The sequence below is a fragment of the Trematosphaeria pertusa genome, assembly GCF_010094035.1.
Source record: "Trematosphaeria pertusa strain CBS 122368 unplaced genomic scaffold BU26scaffold_16, whole genome shotgun sequence".
NCBI lineage: Eukaryota > Fungi > Ascomycota > Dothideomycetes > Pleosporales > Trematosphaeriaceae > Trematosphaeria > Trematosphaeria pertusa.
The window spans coordinates 599,396-621,608 of record NW_022987227.1 but is presented as its reverse complement, the minus strand read 5'-3'; the positions used below and the strand labels follow the sequence as shown (position 1 = coordinate 621,608).

At 53.7% G+C, this 22,213-nt stretch overlaps 11 protein-coding genes across 11 annotated transcripts; 5 read left to right on the top strand and 6 right to left on the bottom strand.

The window, feature by feature from the left end:
• Nucleotides 1-84: 84 nt before the first annotated feature.
• On the bottom strand, nt 85-2,048 carry BU26DRAFT_436001 (MFS general substrate transporter; the record flags this gene model as incomplete). The annotated part of the gene is made up of 5 exons (XM_033824157.1): nt 85-472; nt 533-1,075; nt 1,126-1,425; nt 1,478-1,778; nt 1,829-2,048. The coding sequence occupies 5 exons, from the start codon at nt 2,046-2,048 to the stop codon at nt 85-87; spliced, it is 1,752 nt and encodes a 583-aa protein (XP_033678816.1).
• Nucleotides 2,049-3,213: 1,165 nt separating this feature from the next.
• BU26DRAFT_109483 (release factor) lies at nt 3,214-4,821 on the bottom strand. Its single transcript, XM_033819375.1, has 3 exons — nt 4,716-4,821; nt 4,490-4,665; nt 3,214-4,435 (listed from the first exon to the last, which is right to left on the bottom strand). Exons 1-3 carry the CDS (start codon nt 4,801-4,803, stop codon nt 3,446-3,448), a joined length of 1,254 nt encoding a protein of 417 aa, XP_033678815.1. The 5' UTR covers nt 4,804-4,821; the 3' UTR covers nt 3,214-3,445.
• A 324-nt stretch (nt 4,822-5,145) lies between these two features.
• On the top strand, nt 5,146-7,329 carry BU26DRAFT_523386 (gamma-glutamyltranspeptidase). The gene is made up of 3 exons (XM_033830034.1): nt 5,146-5,409; nt 5,460-5,828; nt 5,881-7,329. The coding sequence occupies exons 1-3, from the start codon at nt 5,254-5,256 to the stop codon at nt 7,141-7,143; spliced, it is 1,788 nt and encodes a 595-aa protein (XP_033678814.1). The 5' UTR covers nt 5,146-5,253; the 3' UTR covers nt 7,144-7,329.
• A 512-nt stretch (nt 7,330-7,841) lies between these two features.
• BU26DRAFT_580944 (NAD(P)-binding protein) lies at nt 7,842-8,711 on the bottom strand (the record flags this gene model as incomplete). The annotated part of the gene is made up of 3 exons (XM_033834482.1): nt 8,658-8,711; nt 8,393-8,609; nt 7,842-8,328 (listed from the first exon to the last, which is right to left on the bottom strand). Exons 1-3 carry the CDS (start codon nt 8,695-8,697, stop codon nt 7,842-7,844), a joined length of 744 nt encoding a protein of 247 aa, XP_033678813.1. The 5' UTR covers nt 8,698-8,711.
• A 1,716-nt stretch (nt 8,712-10,427) lies between these two features.
• Nucleotides 10,428-11,348, top strand: BU26DRAFT_580942 (S-adenosyl-L-methionine-dependent methyltransferase; the record flags this gene model as incomplete). The annotated part of the gene is made up of 1 exon (XM_033834481.1): nt 10,428-11,348. One exon carries the CDS (start codon nt 10,428-10,430, stop codon nt 11,274-11,276), a length of 849 nt encoding a protein of 282 aa, XP_033678812.1. The 3' UTR covers nt 11,277-11,348.
• A 146-nt stretch (nt 11,349-11,494) lies between these two features.
• Nucleotides 11,495-14,014, top strand: BU26DRAFT_609127 (GMC oxidoreductase). Its single transcript, XM_033835905.1, has 3 exons — nt 11,495-12,376; nt 12,431-12,493; nt 12,542-14,014. The coding sequence occupies exons 1-3, from the start codon at nt 11,964-11,966 to the stop codon at nt 13,905-13,907; spliced, it is 1,842 nt and encodes a 613-aa protein (XP_033678811.1). The 5' UTR covers nt 11,495-11,963; the 3' UTR covers nt 13,908-14,014.
• Nucleotides 14,015-14,167: 153 nt separating this feature from the next.
• BU26DRAFT_492600 (uncharacterized protein) lies at nt 14,168-15,187 on the bottom strand (the record flags this gene model as incomplete). Its single annotated transcript, XM_033826125.1, has 1 exon — nt 14,168-15,187. The coding sequence occupies one exon, from the start codon at nt 15,185-15,187 to the stop codon at nt 14,168-14,170; it is 1,020 nt and encodes a 339-aa protein (XP_033678810.1).
• Nucleotides 15,188-15,803: 616 nt separating this feature from the next.
• BU26DRAFT_492598 (MFS general substrate transporter) lies at nt 15,804-17,385 on the top strand (the record flags this gene model as incomplete). The annotated part of the gene is made up of 5 exons (XM_033826123.1): nt 15,804-15,899; nt 15,947-15,990; nt 16,068-16,639; nt 16,706-17,081; nt 17,155-17,385. The coding sequence occupies exons 1-5, from the start codon at nt 15,818-15,820 to the stop codon at nt 17,383-17,385; spliced, it is 1,305 nt and encodes a 434-aa protein (XP_033678809.1). The 5' UTR covers nt 15,804-15,817.
• Nucleotides 17,155-18,103, bottom strand: BU26DRAFT_109453 (uncharacterized protein). Its single transcript, XM_033819373.1, has 2 exons — nt 17,947-18,103; nt 17,155-17,888 (listed from the first exon to the last, which is right to left on the bottom strand). Exon 2 carries the CDS (start codon nt 17,881-17,883, stop codon nt 17,485-17,487), a length of 399 nt encoding a protein of 132 aa, XP_033678808.1. The 5' UTR covers nt 17,884-17,888; nt 17,947-18,103; the 3' UTR covers nt 17,155-17,484.
• Nucleotides 18,104-18,930: 827 nt separating this feature from the next.
• Nucleotides 18,931-19,661, top strand: BU26DRAFT_436774 (glycoside hydrolase family 45 protein; the record flags this gene model as incomplete). The annotated part of the gene is made up of 2 exons (XM_033824191.1): nt 18,931-19,256; nt 19,319-19,661. 2 exons carry the CDS (start codon nt 18,931-18,933, stop codon nt 19,659-19,661), a joined length of 669 nt encoding a protein of 222 aa, XP_033678807.1.
• Nucleotides 19,662-19,933: 272 nt separating this feature from the next.
• BU26DRAFT_554620 (uncharacterized protein) lies at nt 19,934-21,460 on the bottom strand. Its single transcript, XM_033832275.1, has 4 exons — nt 21,353-21,460; nt 21,196-21,302; nt 20,081-21,145; nt 19,934-20,036 (listed from the first exon to the last, which is right to left on the bottom strand). The coding sequence occupies exons 2-4, from the start codon at nt 21,211-21,213 to the stop codon at nt 20,013-20,015; spliced, it is 1,107 nt and encodes a 368-aa protein (XP_033678806.1). The 5' UTR covers nt 21,214-21,302; nt 21,353-21,460; the 3' UTR covers nt 19,934-20,012.
• Nucleotides 21,461-22,213: the final 753 nt, after the last annotated feature.

Genomic DNA, 22,213 nt, shown 5'->3' with positions numbered 1-22,213 from the left:
CACTGATAGCTGCCCGCCGAAAATTCGACATCCCTAAACCATGATGACTTCGGAGGATGCAATCCACATTGTTGCTCCCGTCCTTTAGATCTGTACTGCTACACGATTCGTCTGATACTTCTTCGTGCTTGGCAGAAGCAACGTGCAAACAATCGCAATACTCCCAAACGCAATACTCGTGAACCACACATACTTCAAGCTCTGGCTATACGCCCACTGTGTTCCCTTCGTTGCGCTCGCAATCACCGCTGGCGTTACGCCCGGAATCTCCGCGAGGCCTTTCGGTGCCGTCAAGAATGTGCCCACAAAAGCTTCAAGGGATGGAACAGGCAGGCCGGCTTTGAGAGCATATTCGGCGACGTAGATAGGAAGCTTTTGAGTGAGCTTTGTTGCGAAGATGTTGTAGTAGATTGAGTACCCAATGGAACCGCCGACCGTGCGGATGGAGAGCGAAAGGGCAGCCGCTGTGGTGCTGCGGCCACATTAGTCCGTTCCACCGATTCTAGGGGATGATTGTGTGACGGAAACTTACATGACTTGATCTGGGCAAACTATCATTGCTATAGTCGCTGCAGGAACGAGGACGCCGCCCACACCGAAGGAAGCCAGCGAACCGAGCGCAACAGTGAGTTTCGGGTTATCGGGCGTGCTACATGCGAGTGAGCCCGCAAAGGCTGTCATGAACAGTACAGCGACGAGCAAAATCTCGCGACTGTGGCCTGGGAATGTGGAAAGTGCGGCATTGAATCCGATAGCGCCGATTGTGGTTGTAAATGCAGGCGGGATACCCTTCAGGCCGACTTGAACAGGGTCCGGTGCGTAGACGGAAGAGAATGTAACTGGAAAGAAGTTGAGGATGCTGAAGAAGTTCATGCCGGCGGCGAAGGCTACGACGTATGCTAGGCCGACGATGCGCTGTCCTTTGAACAGTTCACCAGGGACCATGGGGTGGCGAGCGAACTTCCACTCATAGACTACCCATGCTGCAACAAGGGCAAGACCGATGAGAAGCGTACACATAACGTAGGCGCTCTTCCACGGATGAGTGTAACCACCGGCCTGCAGAGCAACGAGGCTGCAAAGACTTAGGAGTAGACCGGCGTTTGAATCGGAGTGGAAACTTACAATAGGGTTAATCCTGTGATGGACAAGACACCGCCGACGTAGTCGATCCTCTTCAGGATTGCCCGGCGGGAGAACCCCTCGACACGGGTATGGTTGTGAGGGAAGTAGGAGAACAGAAGGCCGATCCCGATGATGACGTTGTAGATGAGCGAAGTCCAAGGACCCCATCGCCAGCCGACCTTCGTATCATGGTGCGACCACATCTCGACGTACATGAGATAAGGACAAAAGGGAATGACGAAGGCAGTAACCAGCGCGAGGGAGTAGCCACGGTACTTGACGGGGACGATTTCAGCAAGTCTGGAATGAGTTCAGCAGGGCCGGTGTCCAAACACTACCACATATAGCTTACCCAGCGAGACCGGTCAATTCTCCAATTGCTGCACCTACGCCTGATATGGCCATACCAGCGAGGGCTTGGCCAAAAGAGTGCGTGGTACCCATGAGGAGACAGCCGAGACAAATGCAGAAAGAGCCGAAGAGGGCGATGTACCGCTTGCCAAAAAGGTCCTGGAGGTAGCCGGCGTACGGACAAGCGGCCGCGATTGCAAGAATGTTCGCGGTAGGCAACCATGCAGATCCTCTTGCTAGGTCAAGGTCATCTTCGATGAAGCTGAGGGACCCGCCAGTAAAGTAGAGGATGATCTGGGAGCCTTGTCCTCGGTTAGAAATCAGAGCTGCTCGAGATTGTAGGGCTACTCACCCGTGTATAGACCCGCAAGGAAGATAGCTGCGAAGATGCTCCGCGCGCTCCAAATCACTTTCCCGTCAGAGTCGTCGCCCTTGATGGCATATCGGTTTGTGACGTCAATGCCTTCTAGGGTACGCTCTTTCTCTAGATTCAGCGAAGGATCGGTGTGGGAACCATGGGCGTTCTCGATGAACGTCGCCTCCTGCTTCTCTCTGTCCAGGCTAGAAGCCATGGCGTGCTTGTCGGGGTAAGTCGTGAGAAGTCGGGGAGGTAAGGCAAAGGCAGAGGTAAGGGTAAAGGCAAAGGCGAAGATGCCAAGGGAAGAATTGGGAAGAAGCCCTGGAGCACCGTCTGCTACATGCAGCAGGCCGACGATCCTATATCGTGTGCCAGTTTGCCCCACAACGTTCGGGCAGGCATGGTAGTGAAGACGGCCGGACCCACGCGCGTGATGCAGTCCCTTGTCTACCTACAGTAGGTAACACCAAGTGTGTGCGGGCCGCTTGTCTCACAAGAGCGAAAATCCGGGGTAGCATCCCTAGCGTCGGGAGAAAAGGTGCGGGGAAGAGCTAGGAGCGTTAGACAGTTGATCAAGGAGACATGTGCTAGGTTCTGGGTTGGTGGTTATGCTGACTCGATCCGGCCGATGAAGCAGAACGTCAACAGTTGTAACTGGTCAAAGTTCGCCAACCATCTCGGCTACCTCTCCGCCTGTTGGTATCATATCCTCGGGACCAGAAATCAATACCGCCACCACGGTCCAGGCGTTTGTATCAAAGTTTGTGGCTGCCTCGCGTCGCAGTCTGTGGACGACACAGCATCGTCAATGGGTCGCTAAAATCCGGCGGTACGCCTGCGTGCTCAGTACCTAGGTATGCTCAATCTAGAGTCAAGGATCGTCCGGAGTTACACCCTGGAGAGGAGAGCTGTGCGCTGGGAGTCAGACCCCAAGGCATCGTGTCGGTACCCGTCCCTGCTTGTAGGATGCGATCTACGCTGCCGAGAACATACCCATCATCTACCTTTAAGATGCGAAATTGGGCAGCCTAGAGCAAGACTTCGAGAGACGACGGAGAATGGAGCTGCCTACCACTGCTCCTACATTGGAAAGATGGCCCAGGCAATATCAGTCCAGCTCACTTCCCAAGACAAGAGGTCGTCCTAACCCCAGTAATGCGAAGCGCCACAAATTACGGCCAAGTCGCATATTGCAGTGAGATTGCCCCTGTCGGCAATTATCGGCATTGGTACGGGAACTGAACGAGACCAAGTCAAGCGGGTCGCATGTTGCCCGAATCCTTGTAGAGATGTTATACGGGCACTTCGTGCATTGCACCCAGATACCGAGGCGGAGAGGGTATCCACAAACAACCCGGGGACACATCCCGCGCTACAGGGCCTGCGATTTCGTCGGGTCTGTTTGTTGGTTCTAGACCGTTAGCTACAGGACTGGCAACCCTCGGGAACCCAACGAACGAGCCCAATTAGCAAGATGAATATACAACAGCTAGTAAGGTCTGAAGGGGCCGACACGGAGACCCAATGTAAGGTTCACTAAGGGGAAGACGAGGGGAATGAGCGGAGCTTACTGGCAGAGAGAAGCGACGGGCAAGGGGAGAGTTCATTTCGTTACCTCTTCGCTTCACCCTCCTCGGCGATGAGAGCCTCCACGTCCTTTTCCATAAGCCAGCTGCGGACGCTTTCCATGATCTTATTGAGCGTCTGACCGCCCTCCATCACATCGTCAAGGTCATGCACCGTCGCTCCGCTTCTGTGGTCCGTGACCCTCTGCTGGTTATAGTTGTAGGTCCGGACTTTGTCCCCACGGCCCATTTTTGCCACACCCACGACGCTGCGGCGCATGGCAACCATTTCCTCTTCTCTCTTCTCTCGGCGCAGTTGGGCGATCCTTGACCGGAGGAGTGCCCAAGCTTTCTCCTTGTTCTTGGGCTGCGACCTGGAGTCCTGCATGGAAACGACCGTATTGGTAGGCATATGAGTCAGTCGCACCGCCGACTCCGTCTTGTTGACGTGCTGCCCGCCAGCACCGCTGGCTCTCATGACCTCCAGCCTCACCTCCTTGGGGTCGACGTAGTAGTCGCTGTCCGGATCATCGTAGTCGGACTCTGCTACCGAATTCGCCTGCAGGCTGGGCAACACATGCACTGATGCTGCGCTCGTATGCGTGCGTCCTTTGGTCTCGGTGACGGGCACACGCTGCACGCGATGGACGCCGGCCTCACCCCTGAAGAAGCCGTATGCGCTCTCGTGGTCAATCTCGAGGATAGCTTCGGAGAGTGGTATTCCGCCTTCCTGTGTGCCATTGACGTTCTCATACTTCAGGAGCGTGCTCCGGAAGCCGTTGCGATTGCAGAAGGCTTGGTACATGCGCAGGAGGTCGCCGGCGAAGATGGCGGCTTCGGATCCCCCTGCGCCCGGACGTATTTCTACGAGGCATGGGAGATGGGCGAACGGGTGCACGGGGACGAGCGATGTGACGAGGCTTTGCGAGGCATTCAAGAGCTGCGTTCGGATCGCGCCTAGGTCGTCCGAGGCGAGCTCTCGCAGCTCCGGATCCGTGGTCGGGTCGTGCATCAGCGACGTGAGCTCTGCGACAGACTTAGTCCATATCAGCATATCCAGCTACTCACGCAGGATACGGGCTGCACTGACCTCGCTCGCCTTGTGCCATTCGCGCAGCGCGAGCACTATCCGGCTGTACTCACCCGCCTTCTTTGCCGCACGCGTATCAAAGCCATTGGCCAGCTTTTCGGTCAGTTGCTGGTGCTCGGCGGCGATGGTGCGCGCGCGGGCGAGGAGCGCAGGAGGAATGGACTCGGATGTAGCAACTGTGCGGCGTCAGCCAGTGGTTCAAGAGGGATGAGGACGGGCGGAGGACCTGTAGATTGCAGTCGAACGCCTCGTCGCACTGCTGGCTTTGCTGCTCGCAATAGACAATTGCGACATACCCAGGGTGTCGCAAGCATTGGCGCGTTCCGACGTTATTTGGGGGAGCTGGAGAGCTCGAACGCGACGGCGGAAAAGCTGGCGCTTGGCGGGCGCGTGATGCACGTGACCGTTTTAGTCGTCCGACCTCGGGACCATGTTCCGCCTAACCTATCAACACCGCGATGGTGTAGGCTTTCCAGCAAATATTTCCGACCTCGGGAGGTTCGGCATAGATTGCTCCCGACTGCACTACTCGCCTGCCTCTTCCTTCCTCACAACTGCACGTCATGAAGCAAGCCGATACAGATGATTGGTCCCACGCACTCCACCGCGGGGAAATGCTCTCGCCTCCGGCAACACGAGCGGCATGCCTCTGTCCGTGCATAGCCGTCAACATGTCCAGTCAATTACTACTTCCACCTCATGGCAGCCCTTGAAGGCATTGCAAAGCCCTCGTCCCCCGCCATCACGCAACACGGTCCCCAAACATGGGCCCTAACGTCTTTCCTCATCCCAACCCCCAGTTCGCCCGTTTTCCCAGCCGACGCTCAGTCGTGCACAGCACCAAGGGCATCGTATCATGCACGCAACCCCTGGCGACTGCCGCCGGACTCGAGGTCCTTCGTAAGGGCGGAAACGCGGCGGTATGACGTGGTCTACCCTCGAGGCTGCGTTGAGAGCTCACAATTCGCAGGATGCTGCAGTGGCTGTAGCAGCAGCCATCAATGTCACAGAACCCAGTTCAACAGGCATCGGCGGTGACATGTTCTGTCTGTTCTACGATGCCAAGACAAAGAAAGTACATGCCATGAACGGGTCTGGTCGATCGGGCAAGAATGTGACGCTAGAGCAAATCCGAAAAGACCTCAAGCTAGCCGACGGAGAGACTGGCCAGATACCCATGGACAGTGTGCACGCCGTCACGGTGCCTGGTGCTGCAGCCGGCTGGATAGACTGCGTCGAGCGATTCGGGAGCAACAAAGTGAGCATGAAGGACGTGCTTGCGCCTGCCATTGAGCTCGCCGAGAATGGCTTCCCGGTCTCCGAGCTGACCGCGACCTTTGTAAGTGTTGAAAACTTTCAAGCCGGGAACGACTTATTGACTCTGCATGCAGTGGGCAAATGGCGAGCCACTAATAAGGCGGGCATCTCCGAACGGTGCGGAGATGCTCAAGAAAGATTCTTCCGCAAAGGACGGCTGCAGAGCACCACGGGCAGGAGAGATCATGAAGAATCCAACCATCGCAAACACATTCCGGCTTCTCGCCAAGCATGGCAAGAAAGGCTTCTACGAGGGAGAAGTAGCCGAGCAGCTAATCAAGGTCGTCTCTGATTTGGGGGGCCATTTGACCTTAGATGATTTAAGGCACCACGCTGAAACTGGCTCCGAACCTGTCGACGCAATATCTCTGCAGTACACTGGTCAGAGTGTTGGTGAGCAGACCGGTGGCGGAATCGAACTCTGGGAACATCCGCCCAATGGACAGGGTATCGTGGCACTCATGGCCCTCGGTATCATCCAGGAGCTGGAGAAACAGGGGGAAATACCAAAATGGGGCCTAAAGGACCACAACAGCACTGCGCATCTCCATGCGGTCATCGAAGCACTACGTATCGCCTTTGCCGACGCCCACTGGTTCGTCACTGATCCGAACGTTGTCAAAATACCTTCGGCCGACCTCATCTCACAGAAATACCTTGCCGAGCGTGCAAAGCTCTTTAATCCGGATAAGGCTATATCAGCTCCCTTACACGGTTCCCCCGCTCACCTCCAGAGCGACACGGTGTACTTCTGCTGCTCGGATTCTGAGGGCAACGCAATTTCCTTCATCAACAGCAACTATGGCGGCTTCGGCACAGCCATCATCCCCAAAGGATGTGGCTTCACCCTGCAGAACCGAGGCGCGAACTTTAACTTGATGAAAGGACACCCGAACGTGCTAGCACCTAGGAAAAGGCCGTATCACACCATCATCCCAGGCCTAATCACGTACGCGAAAGACCAGAGCCTCCACAGCGTATACGGCGTCATGGGCGGCTTTATGCAGCCCCAAGGTCATGTCCAAGTTCTCCTTAACCAGGAGGTTTTTAAGCTGGACCCCCAAGCTGCTCTTGACTCGCCGCGCATCTGCATTGGAGCAGGAATGCCCGACTCTGATGGGCGCATGACAGACGCGACAATTTACCTCGAGGAAGGTATCGATCAGCAGGTTGTAAATGAACTGAAGGACATGGGTCATAGCGTCCAGCAGCTGGGCGGGTTTGGAAGAGCTATGTTTGGCCGCGGGCAGATCATTAGGCAGCATTTCGACGATGGAATTATGGTCTGGAGCGGTGGTAGTGACTTGAGAGGTGATGGTGCTGCAGTTCCGCTCTAGCCGATGCTGTCGACAGACCTTTTCATGGTGGGAGCGGGAGCCAGCGGTTTACACAGATTTCAATCCTGGGGATTCCAGAACTTGAACGGATTGCTTATAACAGGAACGTAGACACTCTTCATCAACATTTAACCTTGGCCTGCTTTACGTAAACATGTAGGACGCATACCAGCCCGATATCTGCCGCATCGCCGCCTCTGTTCTACGTGTCGTCCCATTATGGCTACTACGCGATCTGTGTTAAGCGCAGCGTAGTCGACCTCCTAATGCGTATATATCAGCACAAACTAATCTGATCACTTGTTCAAGGCTCCCGCTATTCTTGCCTGACAATAAGCCTCGCGGAGAGCCGGCCAAGGATGAGCAATATACCGTTGACCATCGATCGGGATAGTCATTTGAAGCAGATAGCACCCGCAATACCGCATCCGCGAGCGAATCAACCACTTATTCCTTCGACATCGCCCGCCACCCCTAGGAGTCATACAGTCCTATCAACCACGGCATCCAGCGCTCTTTTTCATGCATCCTCCACCACTAACGCACAAGAAAATAACAGTGGAGAAGCGGGTCAAAGAAATTCTCAACCAGGTAAAAGGTAAGGATTCAAGATGGTCTATTCACTAACGTAAAGAGTGGTATGCAGCAGGGCGAGTGGAATTGTATAACGTGCCATAGGCGGTCCTCTAGCGCTCAAACTACCAAGCATACTGGCCCTTAGCATGCAAGTACCCTCCATGCTCGCCATCCCTCTTCCCATCCAAAATATCAACAATAGGCGCAGCACCTTCGCTCGTTGGTTGCGCACCGAGCTCCACCTTGTTTGACGCCGACAGATTGGAGGCGGTATACCCTGGACAGAAGGCAAACACCTTCCAGCCCCGCGGCCCGTATTCCACCGCCTGACACGCCATAACCATGTTCAGAGCCGACTTGCTCGCTCGATACTGCACGTTTTTGATATTCTTTCCGGGACCATTCGGATCAAGACGCATCGCAATCGAGCCCCCACCGGATGTGACATTGACGATGCGAGGCGTGCTGGCCGACTTTTCAAGCAGTGGAGCGAAGGCTTCGACCATGACGGCCGGGCCGGTGGCGTTGGTCCGGAAGCATTCGTTGAGCCGCTGTGCGAACGATCCTGACGAACCAGCGACTGCGGCATTGTTGACCAGCGCGTCGAGCCTAGATAACCTTTTTCAGTGGCCGCTCCAGAGTGGAACGGATGGAGATAAGGGTGGTTTCGTACCTGGAATGCTTGCTTTCAACTTCCTTGGCCGCTGCGAAGATAGAGTCCTCACTTGCGACGTCGAGTTGGATCAGTTCCACGGTACCCGGTAGATTTCGCGATTGAAGTTCCTTCACTGCTGCTTCGCCCTTCTCTACGGAACGGCTGCCAAGTAAGACATGGTTAGAGGCATTGGAAAGTAGTTGCGCCGCCAGCTCGAAGCCGATACCACTATTCGCTGGATGCCGATTTAGCCCCATGCTTCTTCAAACAGCGAGGAACGTACCACCAGTAATTAGTATAATTGTCTTCTCTGTTGGGGCCATTTCTTTGATGTGAGATCGTAAACGTCTGAGGATATGGATGTTGTCCTGACCACGGAGCCTCGACGAGGGCTTTTAAACTTCGCTCTCATGTCTAGTCAGGGGTACGGAGTGCGGCATGGACTCCAATGTCGGGCTCACTGTTTCTCCGATAGGGGTCTATGTTGGGAGAGAAGAACGGGGTTAGTGGTAAAATCCGTCGGAATGAGTATGAGGGCGGAGCTAAGTCCGACTTCCTCCTTGAATGGTCGGGCGGACCTGGGTTCACTAATCATGCGACGTTCAGATACTATGAAAAACGAGGGATGTCAGCATCTCAAGGGGCCGATTGAGTGGTGATGGTGATTCACAGCGAGCCCGGCGTTCTTAGGTTTTGCTGTCCGACCCCGTCCGCGAAGAAGATAAAGGTGCATGCTATGGTGAAGGAACGTCGAAGGAATATCCTCCTCAAAAAGTATAATTAACACTGTACCATCAGTGCCAGATGCTTGAGACATGTTTCTGATATTTTCGCTGCGTTTGGAAACGAACCAAAGTGAGTGAGGTCCCAGTTAGCTATAAACCAAGAGTCACGAGACTCCTAGACACATGGAAACTACCTAGGAATTTCGGTTGAGGTCTACCATAGGACGTCTTCCTAGCTTCTACTAGCCCTGGTCTTGTAGGATCCCACGCAGAGGGGTCGTACCATATAGCGGGAATGGGCACACGATTATTAGACCCTCGCATCTCACGATTGGGAGGAAACCCGCCCGCCCTTCCGCGTATCCTTTCCAAATACACGTTGCACAAATTCAGCGTAAAGATACTTGCACCTTCAAAAGCCTTGCTAACACCTTCCCATTCCATATTCGAGAAGTTACCCCCAACGTGGAGTGGCTCAAACGATTCCAGGAGAATGCCCGAATGTCGTAAGTAGTGACGAACTCGCCGCTATGGGGGGTATCGATATCCTTTTTCTGAGAGGCCGTGGGTGTCTTCGGGGAAAGCATCCTCCGGCTGAACTTCATGGACTTCGGTCGCTGGAAGTTCCGCAAGATGACTTGGTGAAGGTCGTCGCTGCAAGCATCGACCTATGGTTGGTCAGTCTACCTATACAAGCAAAAGCAACTTCAATATCGCCATACTTCCTAGGCACCATATTCCAAAACTAAGTGTTCTAAAGGATGTCCGATGTACTTAGATAACATCCCGATGACTTTCTTGGTTTGGGAGCCTGAATGCGAGACGGTACCGGTGTGATCCTCTTATCTGAAACGCTCCAACACCTTAATCCTGTTCAGGACGTTGTCAGAGTGGCAGCGTCAATTCCAGAGCACTTAACAATTCGTTTATGTTTGAGCTTGCCCTTTTCTGGCTAAGGATAGGCCTGCCCTTCCCATCTTATTGTGCCACCAACCCATGATATAATCGCCTATCATAGATGCCGCAAATCTTCGTAATGACGGAATACATATAAAATACAGACACCAGCCTGGGCTGGAACCGCTCTCTGTATCGCGATGCGCAACTGCTACAGTTTTGAGGTACTGGAAAAGTGTACGTTATATTAGGCCTCCCTCACGGAGACTTTTCGGCGGCATTCACTAAATGCGAGCCTTAGGGCTTATCCTGTTATGCCCTCTTGTCCTGTACTACCATTGTATAAGATATTGCGGCTTTCGAAGTTTTGTTTTTGAGATTCCCCGCTCAGTTACGCACTTTTCTATCATCTTTTTACAACGTTACTCAGAATGACTACCCCCTTTAAACCGAAGCAATGCCTGACTCTCTCGGCGGCTGCCATGGCTGAAATGCAAGGCGACGGAAGTCAACAGGCCATCAAATACTTCCTCAAGCTCACTCCGCTGTTAACGTCCGCCTCCATCGTCCATGACAACGCGTGTGGTGCAGGTGCTGTTACAGAACTCATCATGACATCGGAACCCCCGCCACCGTCTGGACTCCGCATCCATGCGACAGACATAAACGAAAGATTTGTTGCGGACACCAAAGCCTTGGTAGAAAGCAAAGGATGGCCTGTCACCGCCCAGGTCATGAATGCAAAGAAGCTGTCATTCGAGGACAACTACTTCAGCCACTCGTTCACAGCTTTTGCGTTCCATTGCATGCCGGGCGCTGAGCATGCCGCTATGGAGCTATATAGAACGCTTCAACCTGGAGGGACTGCAGTTGCGGCGATATGGACTAGCCTTCCTTTCGTCACCGTCTTCCAACAAGCGCACTGGGCGACTCGCGGCCGCCAAGCGCCACTGCCATCGCTCCTTCAGGGCGTGGAAGATGTCAACGATCAAGAATTCGTCAAGTTGCTCGAAGCTGGTGGCTTCAAGGATGTACAGACGCATGAGATCGTGGCCAAAACCAGAATCTCCACGGATCTGGAGCGTTGGGCGAATCTGGTATGGAGCTATCTTGGAAGAAGACCGAGAGAGGATGAGTGGACGGTCGAGGACGAGAAGAAATGGGAAGAGGCGATTAAGATAGCTGTAGAGGAGATGCACAAAAAAGGCAGGATGGAGGTGGGAGAGGATGGGGCGCTGTATATCAGGTTCGTGGGATGTGTGGCTGTTATGAGAAAGTGAATTCAGCACTACTTATCTGTGTCCGAAGCACCTTGTTGTTTAGAGTTCTTGATCGCCGTTGGGCTGTTAGAGTGAGGTGAATTACCGAACCACGACCTCGTTCGCTTGTGCGTATGAACACAGCCAAAGGCGATGACTAAGCGGCCATCTCGAACTTCCCCGCACCTGTGCTCCCTCTAGCCCCTGCACCCCCAATTTGCGACCCCCGTACTCCACCTCTATCACTCTCTCGCCATCCCCTTTTCATTAAATTAACCGCCTTTCTGCCTCTCCATCGCACTCATCTTGCCGGTCGCCACATCGCACTATCGTTGATGGTTTACGGCTCATAGCCCGTCGACGGTATATGTTCCTCGCGTTCTGGCGCGCTTGGCAGGAACACACAAGACTTTTTAGATTCGACTTCGCTCTCAGATAGCATGCCTCCCAATCTGTGTGGTCTTGGGAGGTTAGGGATGGCGGGCGTGGCGCAATTGAAGGGCATGAATCGTTGAGCTGATACTGGTCGCATATCGCATCGGCAAATACTGGAGAGATTGGAGAAACGGGCTGGCTAGGAAAGAGCTGTTTCTCTTGAGCTATCTGGATAGCTTATATGCGGCTTCGTCCCAGGCTCTGCTTCTGTGATCTCCATCAGCATAACCTCCGTTGTATACCACGGGAAAGGGCTATCGGCATTGATCGGCTATGGGTTTCCTCACTCAAGCACTCGTGCTCCTTGCCGGTGCGTCCCTCCTCACGCCTGGCCTCGCCCAGGACACATATGACTACGTCGTCGTCGGTTCGGGCCCCGGTGGCGGCCCACTAGCGTCAAACCTCGCCCGCGCAAACTACTCCGTCCTGCTCATCGAAGCTGGAGACCAAACCGCACAAGGCCCTGGGCAGTACCCGCCACAAGTGACATGGGACTTCTTTGTCAAGCACTATGCCGACGAGAAGAAGAACATGATGAACAACCATCTCGTGTGGAAGACGAGTCAGGGCAGGTATTGGGTAGGCGCGGGCAATAGTTCGCCGCCTGCCAACAGCAAATTCCTTGGCGTATACTATCCCAGGGGCTCCACGGTTGGCGGATCAAGCATGATCAATGCCATGTGCACGTATGTCTTCGTTTAGGTTGCCTCGAACGACGTTCAATAACTAACGAGCATCAGATGGTTGCCTGCCGACAGTGACTGGAACTACATACAAAACATTACTGGGGATGCATCATGGAAGTGTGTTTCCGGCGAAATGGTTACCCGAATGTGAGCTAACACCAATAGTGCGGACAATATGCGCAAGATCTTCCAGCGCATCGAGAAAAACAACTACCTCCCCGCTGGAACCGCAGGGCACGGCTTCGACGGCTACTTCCAAACAAACATGAACAAGCCCACAGGTATTGCTCAGCCCGTCCTCGGCATAATTCAGGCCATCGCTCAGAACTTCTCCGTGTCCACCGCCCAGTCCGATATCACGTCCATGATGGGGTCTGATGCGAACTTCCTCGACCCACAACGTGATTGGAAGACGGGCATCTATGGATTGCCGATGCACACCAAGGCGAGTGGAGAGCGCTACAGCTCTCGAGATTACGTCTTGGATACCATCAAGGGCAAGTTCCCATTGACGTTGAGCATGAACAGCCTTGCTACCAAGGTGCTGTTCGGCAATGGCACGTCTTGCGGCGGGAAGCCACGAGCCATAGGCATTGAGTACCTGCAGGGCAAGAGTCTATACAAAGCCGATGCCCGGTACAGCGAATCCAACAAAGGCACGGTGAAGACCGCCACCGCCCGCAAGGAAGTCATCCTCTCTGGCGGAACTTTCAACACCCCTCAGCTGCTCATGCTTAGCGGCATAGGACCCAAAGAGCACCTCGCCGAGTTCAACATCCCTGTACGCGTCGACGCCCAAGGTGTAGGAAAGAACATGCAGGATAATCAAGAAATGCCCATCATCGGACAGTTCTCCGGCCAGGCCACTGGCGGTTTCACACAACCCATCATCATGATGAAGACCAAACACTCCCCGGATGGTGAACGCGACATGTTCATCATGCAAGGCACCTTCGCTTTCCGCGGCTTCTGGCCGTCCAATCAGACAAACAATGCTTTACCACAAGACGGAGCGAACACATACGGTATCAGCATGGTGAAGAATCACCCTCAGAACAAGAAGGGCTATGTCAAATTGCTCTCCGCGAGCCCGCAAGACACGCCTGATATCAACTTCATGCACTACGAAGAAGGCGCGGAGACGGATATGGGGGCCATGAAAGACACCATCGCTTGGGCTCGAAAGATCTACGCTGCTGCCAAAGGTGTAACCGTCACTGCCAAAGAGCCTCCATGCCCAGCGGGTCCAGATGCACAGGGCTATTGCGGTAAAGCGGACGAGGATTGGATAACTGGACAGACGTTTGGTCATCATCCTACCTCGACGGCGGCGATTGGGAAAGATGGCGACCCAATGGCGGTGTTGGACAGTCGATTCAGGGTGAGAGGAGTGAAGGGGCTTCGGGTTGTGGATGCTTCCGTTTTCCCGCGCATTCCTGGTGTGTTCCCGGTCGTAAGCACCTTTATGCTAAGTGAGAAGGCAAGTGACACGATGAAGGAAGACGCCGATAAGGATGTGTGTGCTGCTTAGGCTTCGACGTAGGGCTACGCGTAGACCTCTATTGGTTACAAAACGTACATAAAGATAGCGAGAGCCGGTAAAACAAGCATACCCGTTCCTAGTAGTGTACTGTGCCGTACCGACTTGCGAGTTGCTTCTTAACAACTAGTTAATTCCCTATTTTTACAGGCATTTGCTATTCGGACTCTATAGAAGCTATTCGGACTCGACGTGCTTGAATGTACGCAGGGATTAGAACTTCGGACGAAAATTATTTTAGTTCGGCATCTCTATCTCGTGATAGTCGTCGTTCCCCATCCAACTTTCCAATTCTGACCCCTTATCGGCGCGAATAAGTCCTCGATCCGGGGCTTTTCAGCAATCATGGCCTGCAAATGAAGCGCATCAACCAAAGCCTCCAGAGTCTTGCGATTGGCATCAACACCATACACGAAGGGATCGCCTCCGAATACGTCATCGATCTCGTCCAATTCATGTGCCAACCAGGGCAGCATGTATCGCAGACAGTCTAGGAAGCGCATGCGGATGCGCGCTACTTCCTTTGAGTCGTTCAGCGCGTTGTAGAGACTGGTGGCTAGCCATGGGTGCTTCTCGCACAGCTCGCGGCGAATGACGACGGTGTGCATGATGGGGAAGATGCCAGTCTGCTTGAAGTAGCTCTTCTCAATCTCCTTGAAATCGGGGAATAGCCGCTTCACGTATGAGGCCTTGCCTAGACAGTGCGGCAGGTCGGCGCCGATAGTCGCGTCGATAGCGCCGTCCTCGAGCAGCTGGCTCAGGGACTGTCCGCTGCTGTTCTGCACAATGTCAACCGGCTTCGTCAGTGGCATAACGCTCGGTCTTCCGTGCGACTCGCCACTCTCCATGCTGCCCTGCACCCACTGGACGGTAGACAAGTCCACGCTATGCTGCTGTAGCACGGCGCGGATCCACACCGCGGCTGTCATCGTGTACAGCTGAACGCCGATTTTCTTGCTGTTGAGGTCGCGCGGCTCCCTGACTGTGCGGCTGTTGACAGCGATGAAGCCGTGGCGGAAAGCACGGGAGGGGAAGACGGGAATGGCGACGAGGTCGCGGTGGCCAGCTGCGTAACGGCAGATGTACTCGCTCAGAGACAGTTCCGAGGCGTCGAACTCTTTGCCGCCGGCCATCCGGTCGAAGATGTCGCGGGGATGATTCAGCGTGAGGAAGTTCAGATCGAGGCCGTCTGGGCGCACCTCACCCGCCTGTAGGGGCTGCATCCGGTCGTATAGGATGCTCGCGAAGGAAAGCGGTACTCTGCTCGTCATTGTGGGATATGATTGCGCTGCCGCAGAAATCACTTTGGCGGACGACGGCGTGTTATAGCTACTTCGCTTCCTGGACGCGAGAGCGATGGGTGGAAAACCGGGCGGCGAAACCCGTTACAGGTATGTCAAGCTATCGGGGCGTCTCTACCCGAAAGCTTGTGCCGCGCAAGCCTCATTGGCATTCGCAACTTCGATCGTGCGGAGAAAGGCGCCAGGGTTTGGCCGGGGGCCTTAGTGTGCCGTCTTTTCTCCGCGTCCTCTCCAGGATTATCAAAGGGCTCAAATAGCAGCCGCCGCCCGACAACATGTCTGAGTATGATCCGGCGCGGCAACGCGATCCCTCTCTGCGCAGCGTTTTGCAACAGGGACCGACAGAAACATGTCCGTGGATGCGAAGCCTGAGGCGGTCCAAGCCGAACTTGCTGAATACGACATCGTTCGGGGCAAGCTGTCGAAGAGCGGCATCGTGCTGCGACCGCAGCCGACGAATGACCCGAACGAGCCGCTGGTACGAAGAATCGATGCGCTTCCTGGGCTGGGATATCACTGACAACCGTTGCGCAGAACTGGACACAACTGGAGAAATACACGACGTATATGGTCTGCTGCTGGTTCACGTTCCTGGCATTCATGAACTCGTCTGCCTTCACCGTAGCGATACGACCAATCATCACAGAATTCAAGAAAACGTCGACTGAGGCAAGCTACTTGAGTACGTGTCCTAGCCACTGGGGCTGGAATCCCAACTGACGGAGTCAGCATCGTTGCAGGTTCTTGGCATGGGCTTTGGTGCTCTCTTTATGGTGCGTCTATCCGTCTGTTACATTTCAACATGCTCGAGCCTGTCCAGAGCTCGGTCAGCCGGCTAACGGTCCCGCAGATGCCAATGACCCGTTTGATTGGCAAGCGCCCTGTCTATCTAGCGTCCATCCTCTTCCTGTGCGTCACCAACATCTGGTCATACTTCAGCCCGAGTTACGGGTCGCTACTGGCGTCGCGTATAGTCGGGGGCTTAATGACGGCCGCGGCCGACGCACCCGTGCCCAGCCTGGTGGCAGATCTCTTCTACTTCCACGAACGAGGGCATGCCATGATGATCTTCCATGTTGCCATCAGTGCTGGTGCATTTGGTGGCCCCTTCATTAACGCGTACGCTACGCAGTACGCGGGATGGCGCTGGATGTGTGGTATTATGGCCATCGCCGCCGGAGTCACCTCCATAGTCGCACTGTTTACTGTCCGCGAAACAGTCTATGTTGTGGATGGACCCAGAGATCTGCTCAAGCCTGAAGAGGAATACGCTGCGAAGAGGACATGGGTTGCCCGACTCTCCCTCACGGCAGGATTCAATCCCAATGCATCATTCTTTGGGTGGGTAGCCAGGACTATCAGTCTCGTGGCATATCCCTCTGTTTGGGTAGTGGGCCTCACTGTGGGATTATTTATTGGATGGTAAGTTAGCCACAACACACCTGACAGGTTCGTACTCGAGCATGCACGGATTCTAATGTAGGTCAGCAACATTGCAATCCAGATAACATCCACACAAACCTTCACTGCAACTCCTTACCACTGGACCGTGCACTCTCTCGGACTCCTTTCTCTTGCCGGCTTCGTCGGGGCCGTAGTTTCTTTCGTCTTTGGCGGCTGGCTCATCGACTTTATCGCTACTAAACTGGCAGCTCGCAACGCCGAGCACGTTGAGCCAGAATATCGCCTGCCCGCCATGGTCATTCCCGCCGTCATCGGTCCAATGGGCGTTCTAATCTTCGGACTAGTGATTGCCAGTGGTAAGAGCTGGGGAGGTGCTGCAGTGGGTTACGGCATGGAAGGGTTCGGCGCAACGGCTGCGAGCAACATCATCGTCACCTATGCAGTCGACGCATACAGGCCTGTGAGTAAATCAGCATCCCTCCAGGCATATCTTCTAAATATTTGTGTCGAGAGATAGCTGACTAAGAGATTAGATTGCCGGGGAGATTATTGTCATAGTCTTCGTAATCCGGAACGTGATCGCTTGCTTGATTTCGACGTACATTACGGCTTGGCTTCAGAGCCAGGGCATCCGACAGGCATATGGCGAGCTAGTAGGCGTGGCGTACGCCATCCTATCTCTATCTCTACTATTGTATATCTTCGGTCGCCGCATACGACGCTTCACGTCAAGCTTTGGCCCAATGGCGAGTATTAGATACTAGTCAATGCTTGTCTAGCACTCTATCTATATGGCTCGCCTATTTTCTCCTAGAAATGCACTGCTAACTTCCCAATTATTTTTGACCTAGGTCCCGGCTGGATTAGCAGCTGCAACCGCAGCTAGGCTCGTCGCAAATGCCACAATCAGCCCGCGCAAGATTCTCAGGCACACAATCCGAATCCCCTCCACACCTCACCCAATCGCCGACTCCATACTCGAAGGCCTGCCGACACCACGGCCCGTCACGAGTACTACATTTCTTCCAACAGTACCCCTTTTCGCACCCATATCGCCGGGCGGCACAAGCTCTTTTGTGAAGATTCGTGATTGCAGAGGGCTCACCCAATGGATGCGCTGCGCACTTGCGGTGGTAGGTGGCCCCTTCGGGAAGCTGGGTTATGTTGTATAGACCGCCTTCGTTGGCGCAGATGTTGGCCTCAGGGCTAGCGGATGCAATGGCAGCGCCAATAACGAGGACGAGGGCTGTGACGGACTTCATGGTATCTTTCTAGCGGTGCGATTAGCGAAGCGATTTCGACGCACAAAGCAGAAAGTATCTTACCGATTTCCGGAAAGTTTTGAGAGCGAGCAGTGAGTAAAGAGGACGGATATTTTGAGGTCTCGATGGGCTAGCTGTTGAATAGGATGCTTGATTGAACTGTGCCGGAGAGATGGTGTCCTTCCGACGCGTGGAATACCCCCTTTTATATACTGCTCCCGCTGGCTCACCCAAAACACAATTTCGATGCAAAGAGCATCGACTGTGGGTAGCCATTTGCAGACTTGCGATATAGCATACAGTATCATACGGTCCGCTGCGGCACCCGCCAGGGGTAGCCAATGCACAGGCCTACCTTACAACGGGGGAGCGGTGAATTATAGCCAGCTGAATACTCTATGTTACGATCACTACTGCGGTAGTACTCGCTTTTTCGGCTCGGCTCAGCTACTGGCTCATTTAATGAGCGTCCAACCAATCGCCGACTAGGGAAGCTTACTGCGGCTAGAGCGCATCGGACCGCCCCATAAATCTACCCCGGTCCCCTATATTGCTACCAGCTTTTCGCCGAACTGCTGCATGTGGGTTAGCCGTTCTAATGTCTTTCCGTCAACGAACCTTCGAACTATGTGACGCGTGGGTCGGTTTTCGAACAATCGCCTGCATTTTCGGAGTCTAGACTCAGCCCTTGATCAAGCAAGGGCTGTTCGAGCTGAATTTCAGCTCTTTAGTTCATTAAGAAAGGTTACCCCATGGGGTGAATGTTGAGAGACGGTATCGGCGACTTTCTGTTAGCAACGTATCACTCAACTGTTGCGCAGACGCCTCCCGAGGCCACCAAGGTTCTTGATGCTACATCGATCGTGCGGGTGCTGATGAGCATGGCGCCAGATCTACATGATAGTTCTTCCTTCATGGGAGGGAGGCATCCCCGAGATAAATATATTAAACGTCACATCTGCAGGTCTCCACACCTCTCGTCTTCGACCAGCCAACCCGTTCCCGCACATTTGATTCTCTCTCGATCCACCAAAGATGCATACACTCATGTATACCTTCGCTTTCCTCCACTTCACTATTCCCGAACTCGTATTCGCTGACTCCGGTGTCACGACACGATATTGGGATTGCTGCAAGCCGTCCTGCGCATGGAGCAACAAAGCGCAAGTCTCTCAGCCCGTCCTGACTTGCAACAAACAAGATCTGGGGCCCAATCCATTCAACCCAGATGCCCAGTCTGCTTGCGGTGGTGGCGACGCATACACTTGCAGCAATAACGGACCCTGGGCAGTGAACGACAATCTTGCATACGGGTTTGCTGCGGCGAAGTTGGCTGGGAAGGGGGAGCGGGATTGGTGCTGTGCTTGTTATGAGTACGTCTGCATTCCGAGACAACTTTGCAATGGTATGGAATATATGGTAACGAGAACTCTAGGCTTATCTATACTTCGACTTCTATTGCGGGTAAGAAGATGATTGTGCAAATCACCAATACTGGCGGGGATCTTGGAGCAAATCACTTCGACATCGCGATGCCTGGCAGTGGCGTCGGCCAGTTTCCTGAAGGATGCGCGAAGCAATTCAATGGAGCGTGGATGGGCGACCAATACGGCGGGTACAAGTCGAGAAATGACTGCTATAACCTTCCCGCCGGCCAATTCCGAGACGGGTGCTTCTTCCGGTTCGACTGGTTTCAGAACGCCGATAATCCGAATGTGGACTTCAGGGAAGTAAGCTGCCCACAAGCTATGATCGATAGGACGGGGTGTGGGCGGTAGAGCTGAGCGATGAAATTTTAGTTGTAGCTAGACTCTTTTCTGTAAGCGGGTACGCCGCTTGACCTGAGTCTTAGACTCCTCTGTCGCTTCCGACTATTTGGGTGGGTGCGCTGGACCGTCATTCGATACTGAAGGAGGAATAGAATAGCCTAATATTACAATGAGGCCGTTAACGACTGCCCGGGGAGCATTCGAGTACTACTCCAGTTAAACGTAATAATTTAATCGGGCTCTATGCCTACAATAGCGTACACCTAGGTTCCCGTGTAGCCCCCATGTACTCAATCACCGCGACTTAATCATATGAAGTACCTGGTAAGTATCAAATTCGCCCTGGTAAATGGCATGCATTCAACCATCATACACTGGTAACACCTGCGTTCATTAGTGTAGCTCTACAGCGGTCGAAGGTAACCTACATCATCCTGAGCAAGGATAGCAGAAGCACCAATGCAGCTCATAGACTCTGGATCATGCACTACCTCCACTCTGGACGGGGTTGCTCGCAGGTACACCACCTGAAGAGGAACCTCCAGGGAAATTCTTTGAGCATGTACGCCAAATACCCGCATACGTAGGAGCAGAGAGTATGATCTGGTGATAAGACTGCCGCAGAAAGTTGGCGGGAGTGTTACCGGGGGCCTGACAGGTACCTGGATCGAAGTCCTCAGGATATTCTTTCTGTCGCGGGCTAGATTCGATTCGGTAGTACTGCGGTTTTGCGCATTGTACCCTGTGGCTTCTTCATAAGCGGGCGGCTTGTCGTTGACAGGGCCGGAAACCTTGCCCCATTCCAGTTGTGTGTACGTCTCTCGTCCAAGCTTGATGACATCTTCCCGCAGTCGAATCAACGCGTTCTCAGCCAAGAACGTCCGTTTTGGCAGGCAGGTTATTGGCTCTGCGGAGTAGAAGGTCTTTACTTTAATTGCGGGTTTCACTTCCAGGGAGATCGCCCTCAAACGTGGGAGTTCGTGAGAAGCATGAGCAATTATCGACAATGCACATTCTGTGGAAGCTCTTTTTTCGTATTGTGAGTAAGCCAATGGGAGGGGCTCACTAGTTCTCAGCGTGAAGGTCCCAAGATGACTAGCCAAGGTATGCTTCCGTATCGATGAGGTCACTTCTATGTTGAACTCGCCGGGAAAGCTAGCGATATGGGTTGGCGGGCCTACTTCTGAAAATGGGAGAAATTTGATGACTCGGGTCATCTCAGTCTTCCCTGGTGTTCCGCCATCTATGGCATGCGCCTCGTGGTAATGGACGACGGTATGAAGTTCGTAGGTTACGGATAGTGATTCTGAGTGTGGGTCGGAGATCTCGAAAGATGGCGGGAGGACCCTACACAGTAACGGTTTATCGTGATTGGGGTACTCAGTTCCGAGTGGGACAATGAAGAAGAAGGGGCAGCTGTAGATAGTTGACCCATTCGCTGCTTCATGCTCTTGGATAGAGTCGAGTGGCGCCTGGTAAGTGACATCTAGGAACTGCACGGGTTAGCGTACGCACGTCACTACGGAGCATCAAGAATACAGACCAGGTCGATAGATTTCATAACCACCACATTGTTGTGGTTGAGAGACTGAGTTACTAGCTCGCTGGAGCCAGGTAACCGGTAACACCGAAATACTGTTGACTGCAGACCTGAATCCGTGGTTAGCCGGTGCGATATTTGAGTACCCAATCCATCTGACCTCTAAAGGAGACAGTGACGCTGGTAAAGTGCAACTTTGATGTCGTGGAGATATCAATTCGGCCCTCTAGCGAATGGCCAGGGCGCCTACAGCCGAAATCGCCAGGACTGGATCCGCATTTTTGGCATTCGAAAACCTCAATGGCTGCGAATATACAACTGCTGTCAGTCATTGCTGAAAGCTGAGGTTGATTGCTTTGCGTAAGAGCCTGTGGGACGTTTAGCGCATTTGGTAGGCAGACGCATGTCACCGAGCGCGTCTGATTGGTATATTTTGACACGCTCACGCATGACCCCTTTGTGCGTATAAGCCCATCCACTTGCGGTCACGTACAGCAAGTACGAGAGCTTCCATACTGAATGCGCCCAACTTGAACATGTCGAATACCACTTTCGGAGCCTGCATCTGCCACACATAGTAGCACGGCAACTATAGAAGGCGCCAACGCTTTTGAGATTTGTAATACTCGAGTGACTGGACTTTTTGGGCTCGGCGGGCGACACTACCTAGGTACCTAGTGACGTCGTGCTAAGCACGCTTGTTGAGGGAGCGATAATGGCTCCCGAGCATTCCAATGACTTGAGGATGACTGGAGCACGGATCACGATGCGTGGACTCAGAATATGACTGCACTGCAGATTATGCATGAGCTTTGGACTCTCGATATGCCGGTAGTCAATTCGGACTTCCCCTATGGGCCACACCGATTCCAGGCCTGGGTGAGATAAATGGCGAACCCTTCTAGCCAGTGTATACCCCTAGATCCTGCCTCTGACGGCAAGGACTTCTTTGGATGATACAGAGGAGCGACCACTCGTCCGTTATGCATCGATGGTAGTCACAACCGGGTTGGCCTGAGGT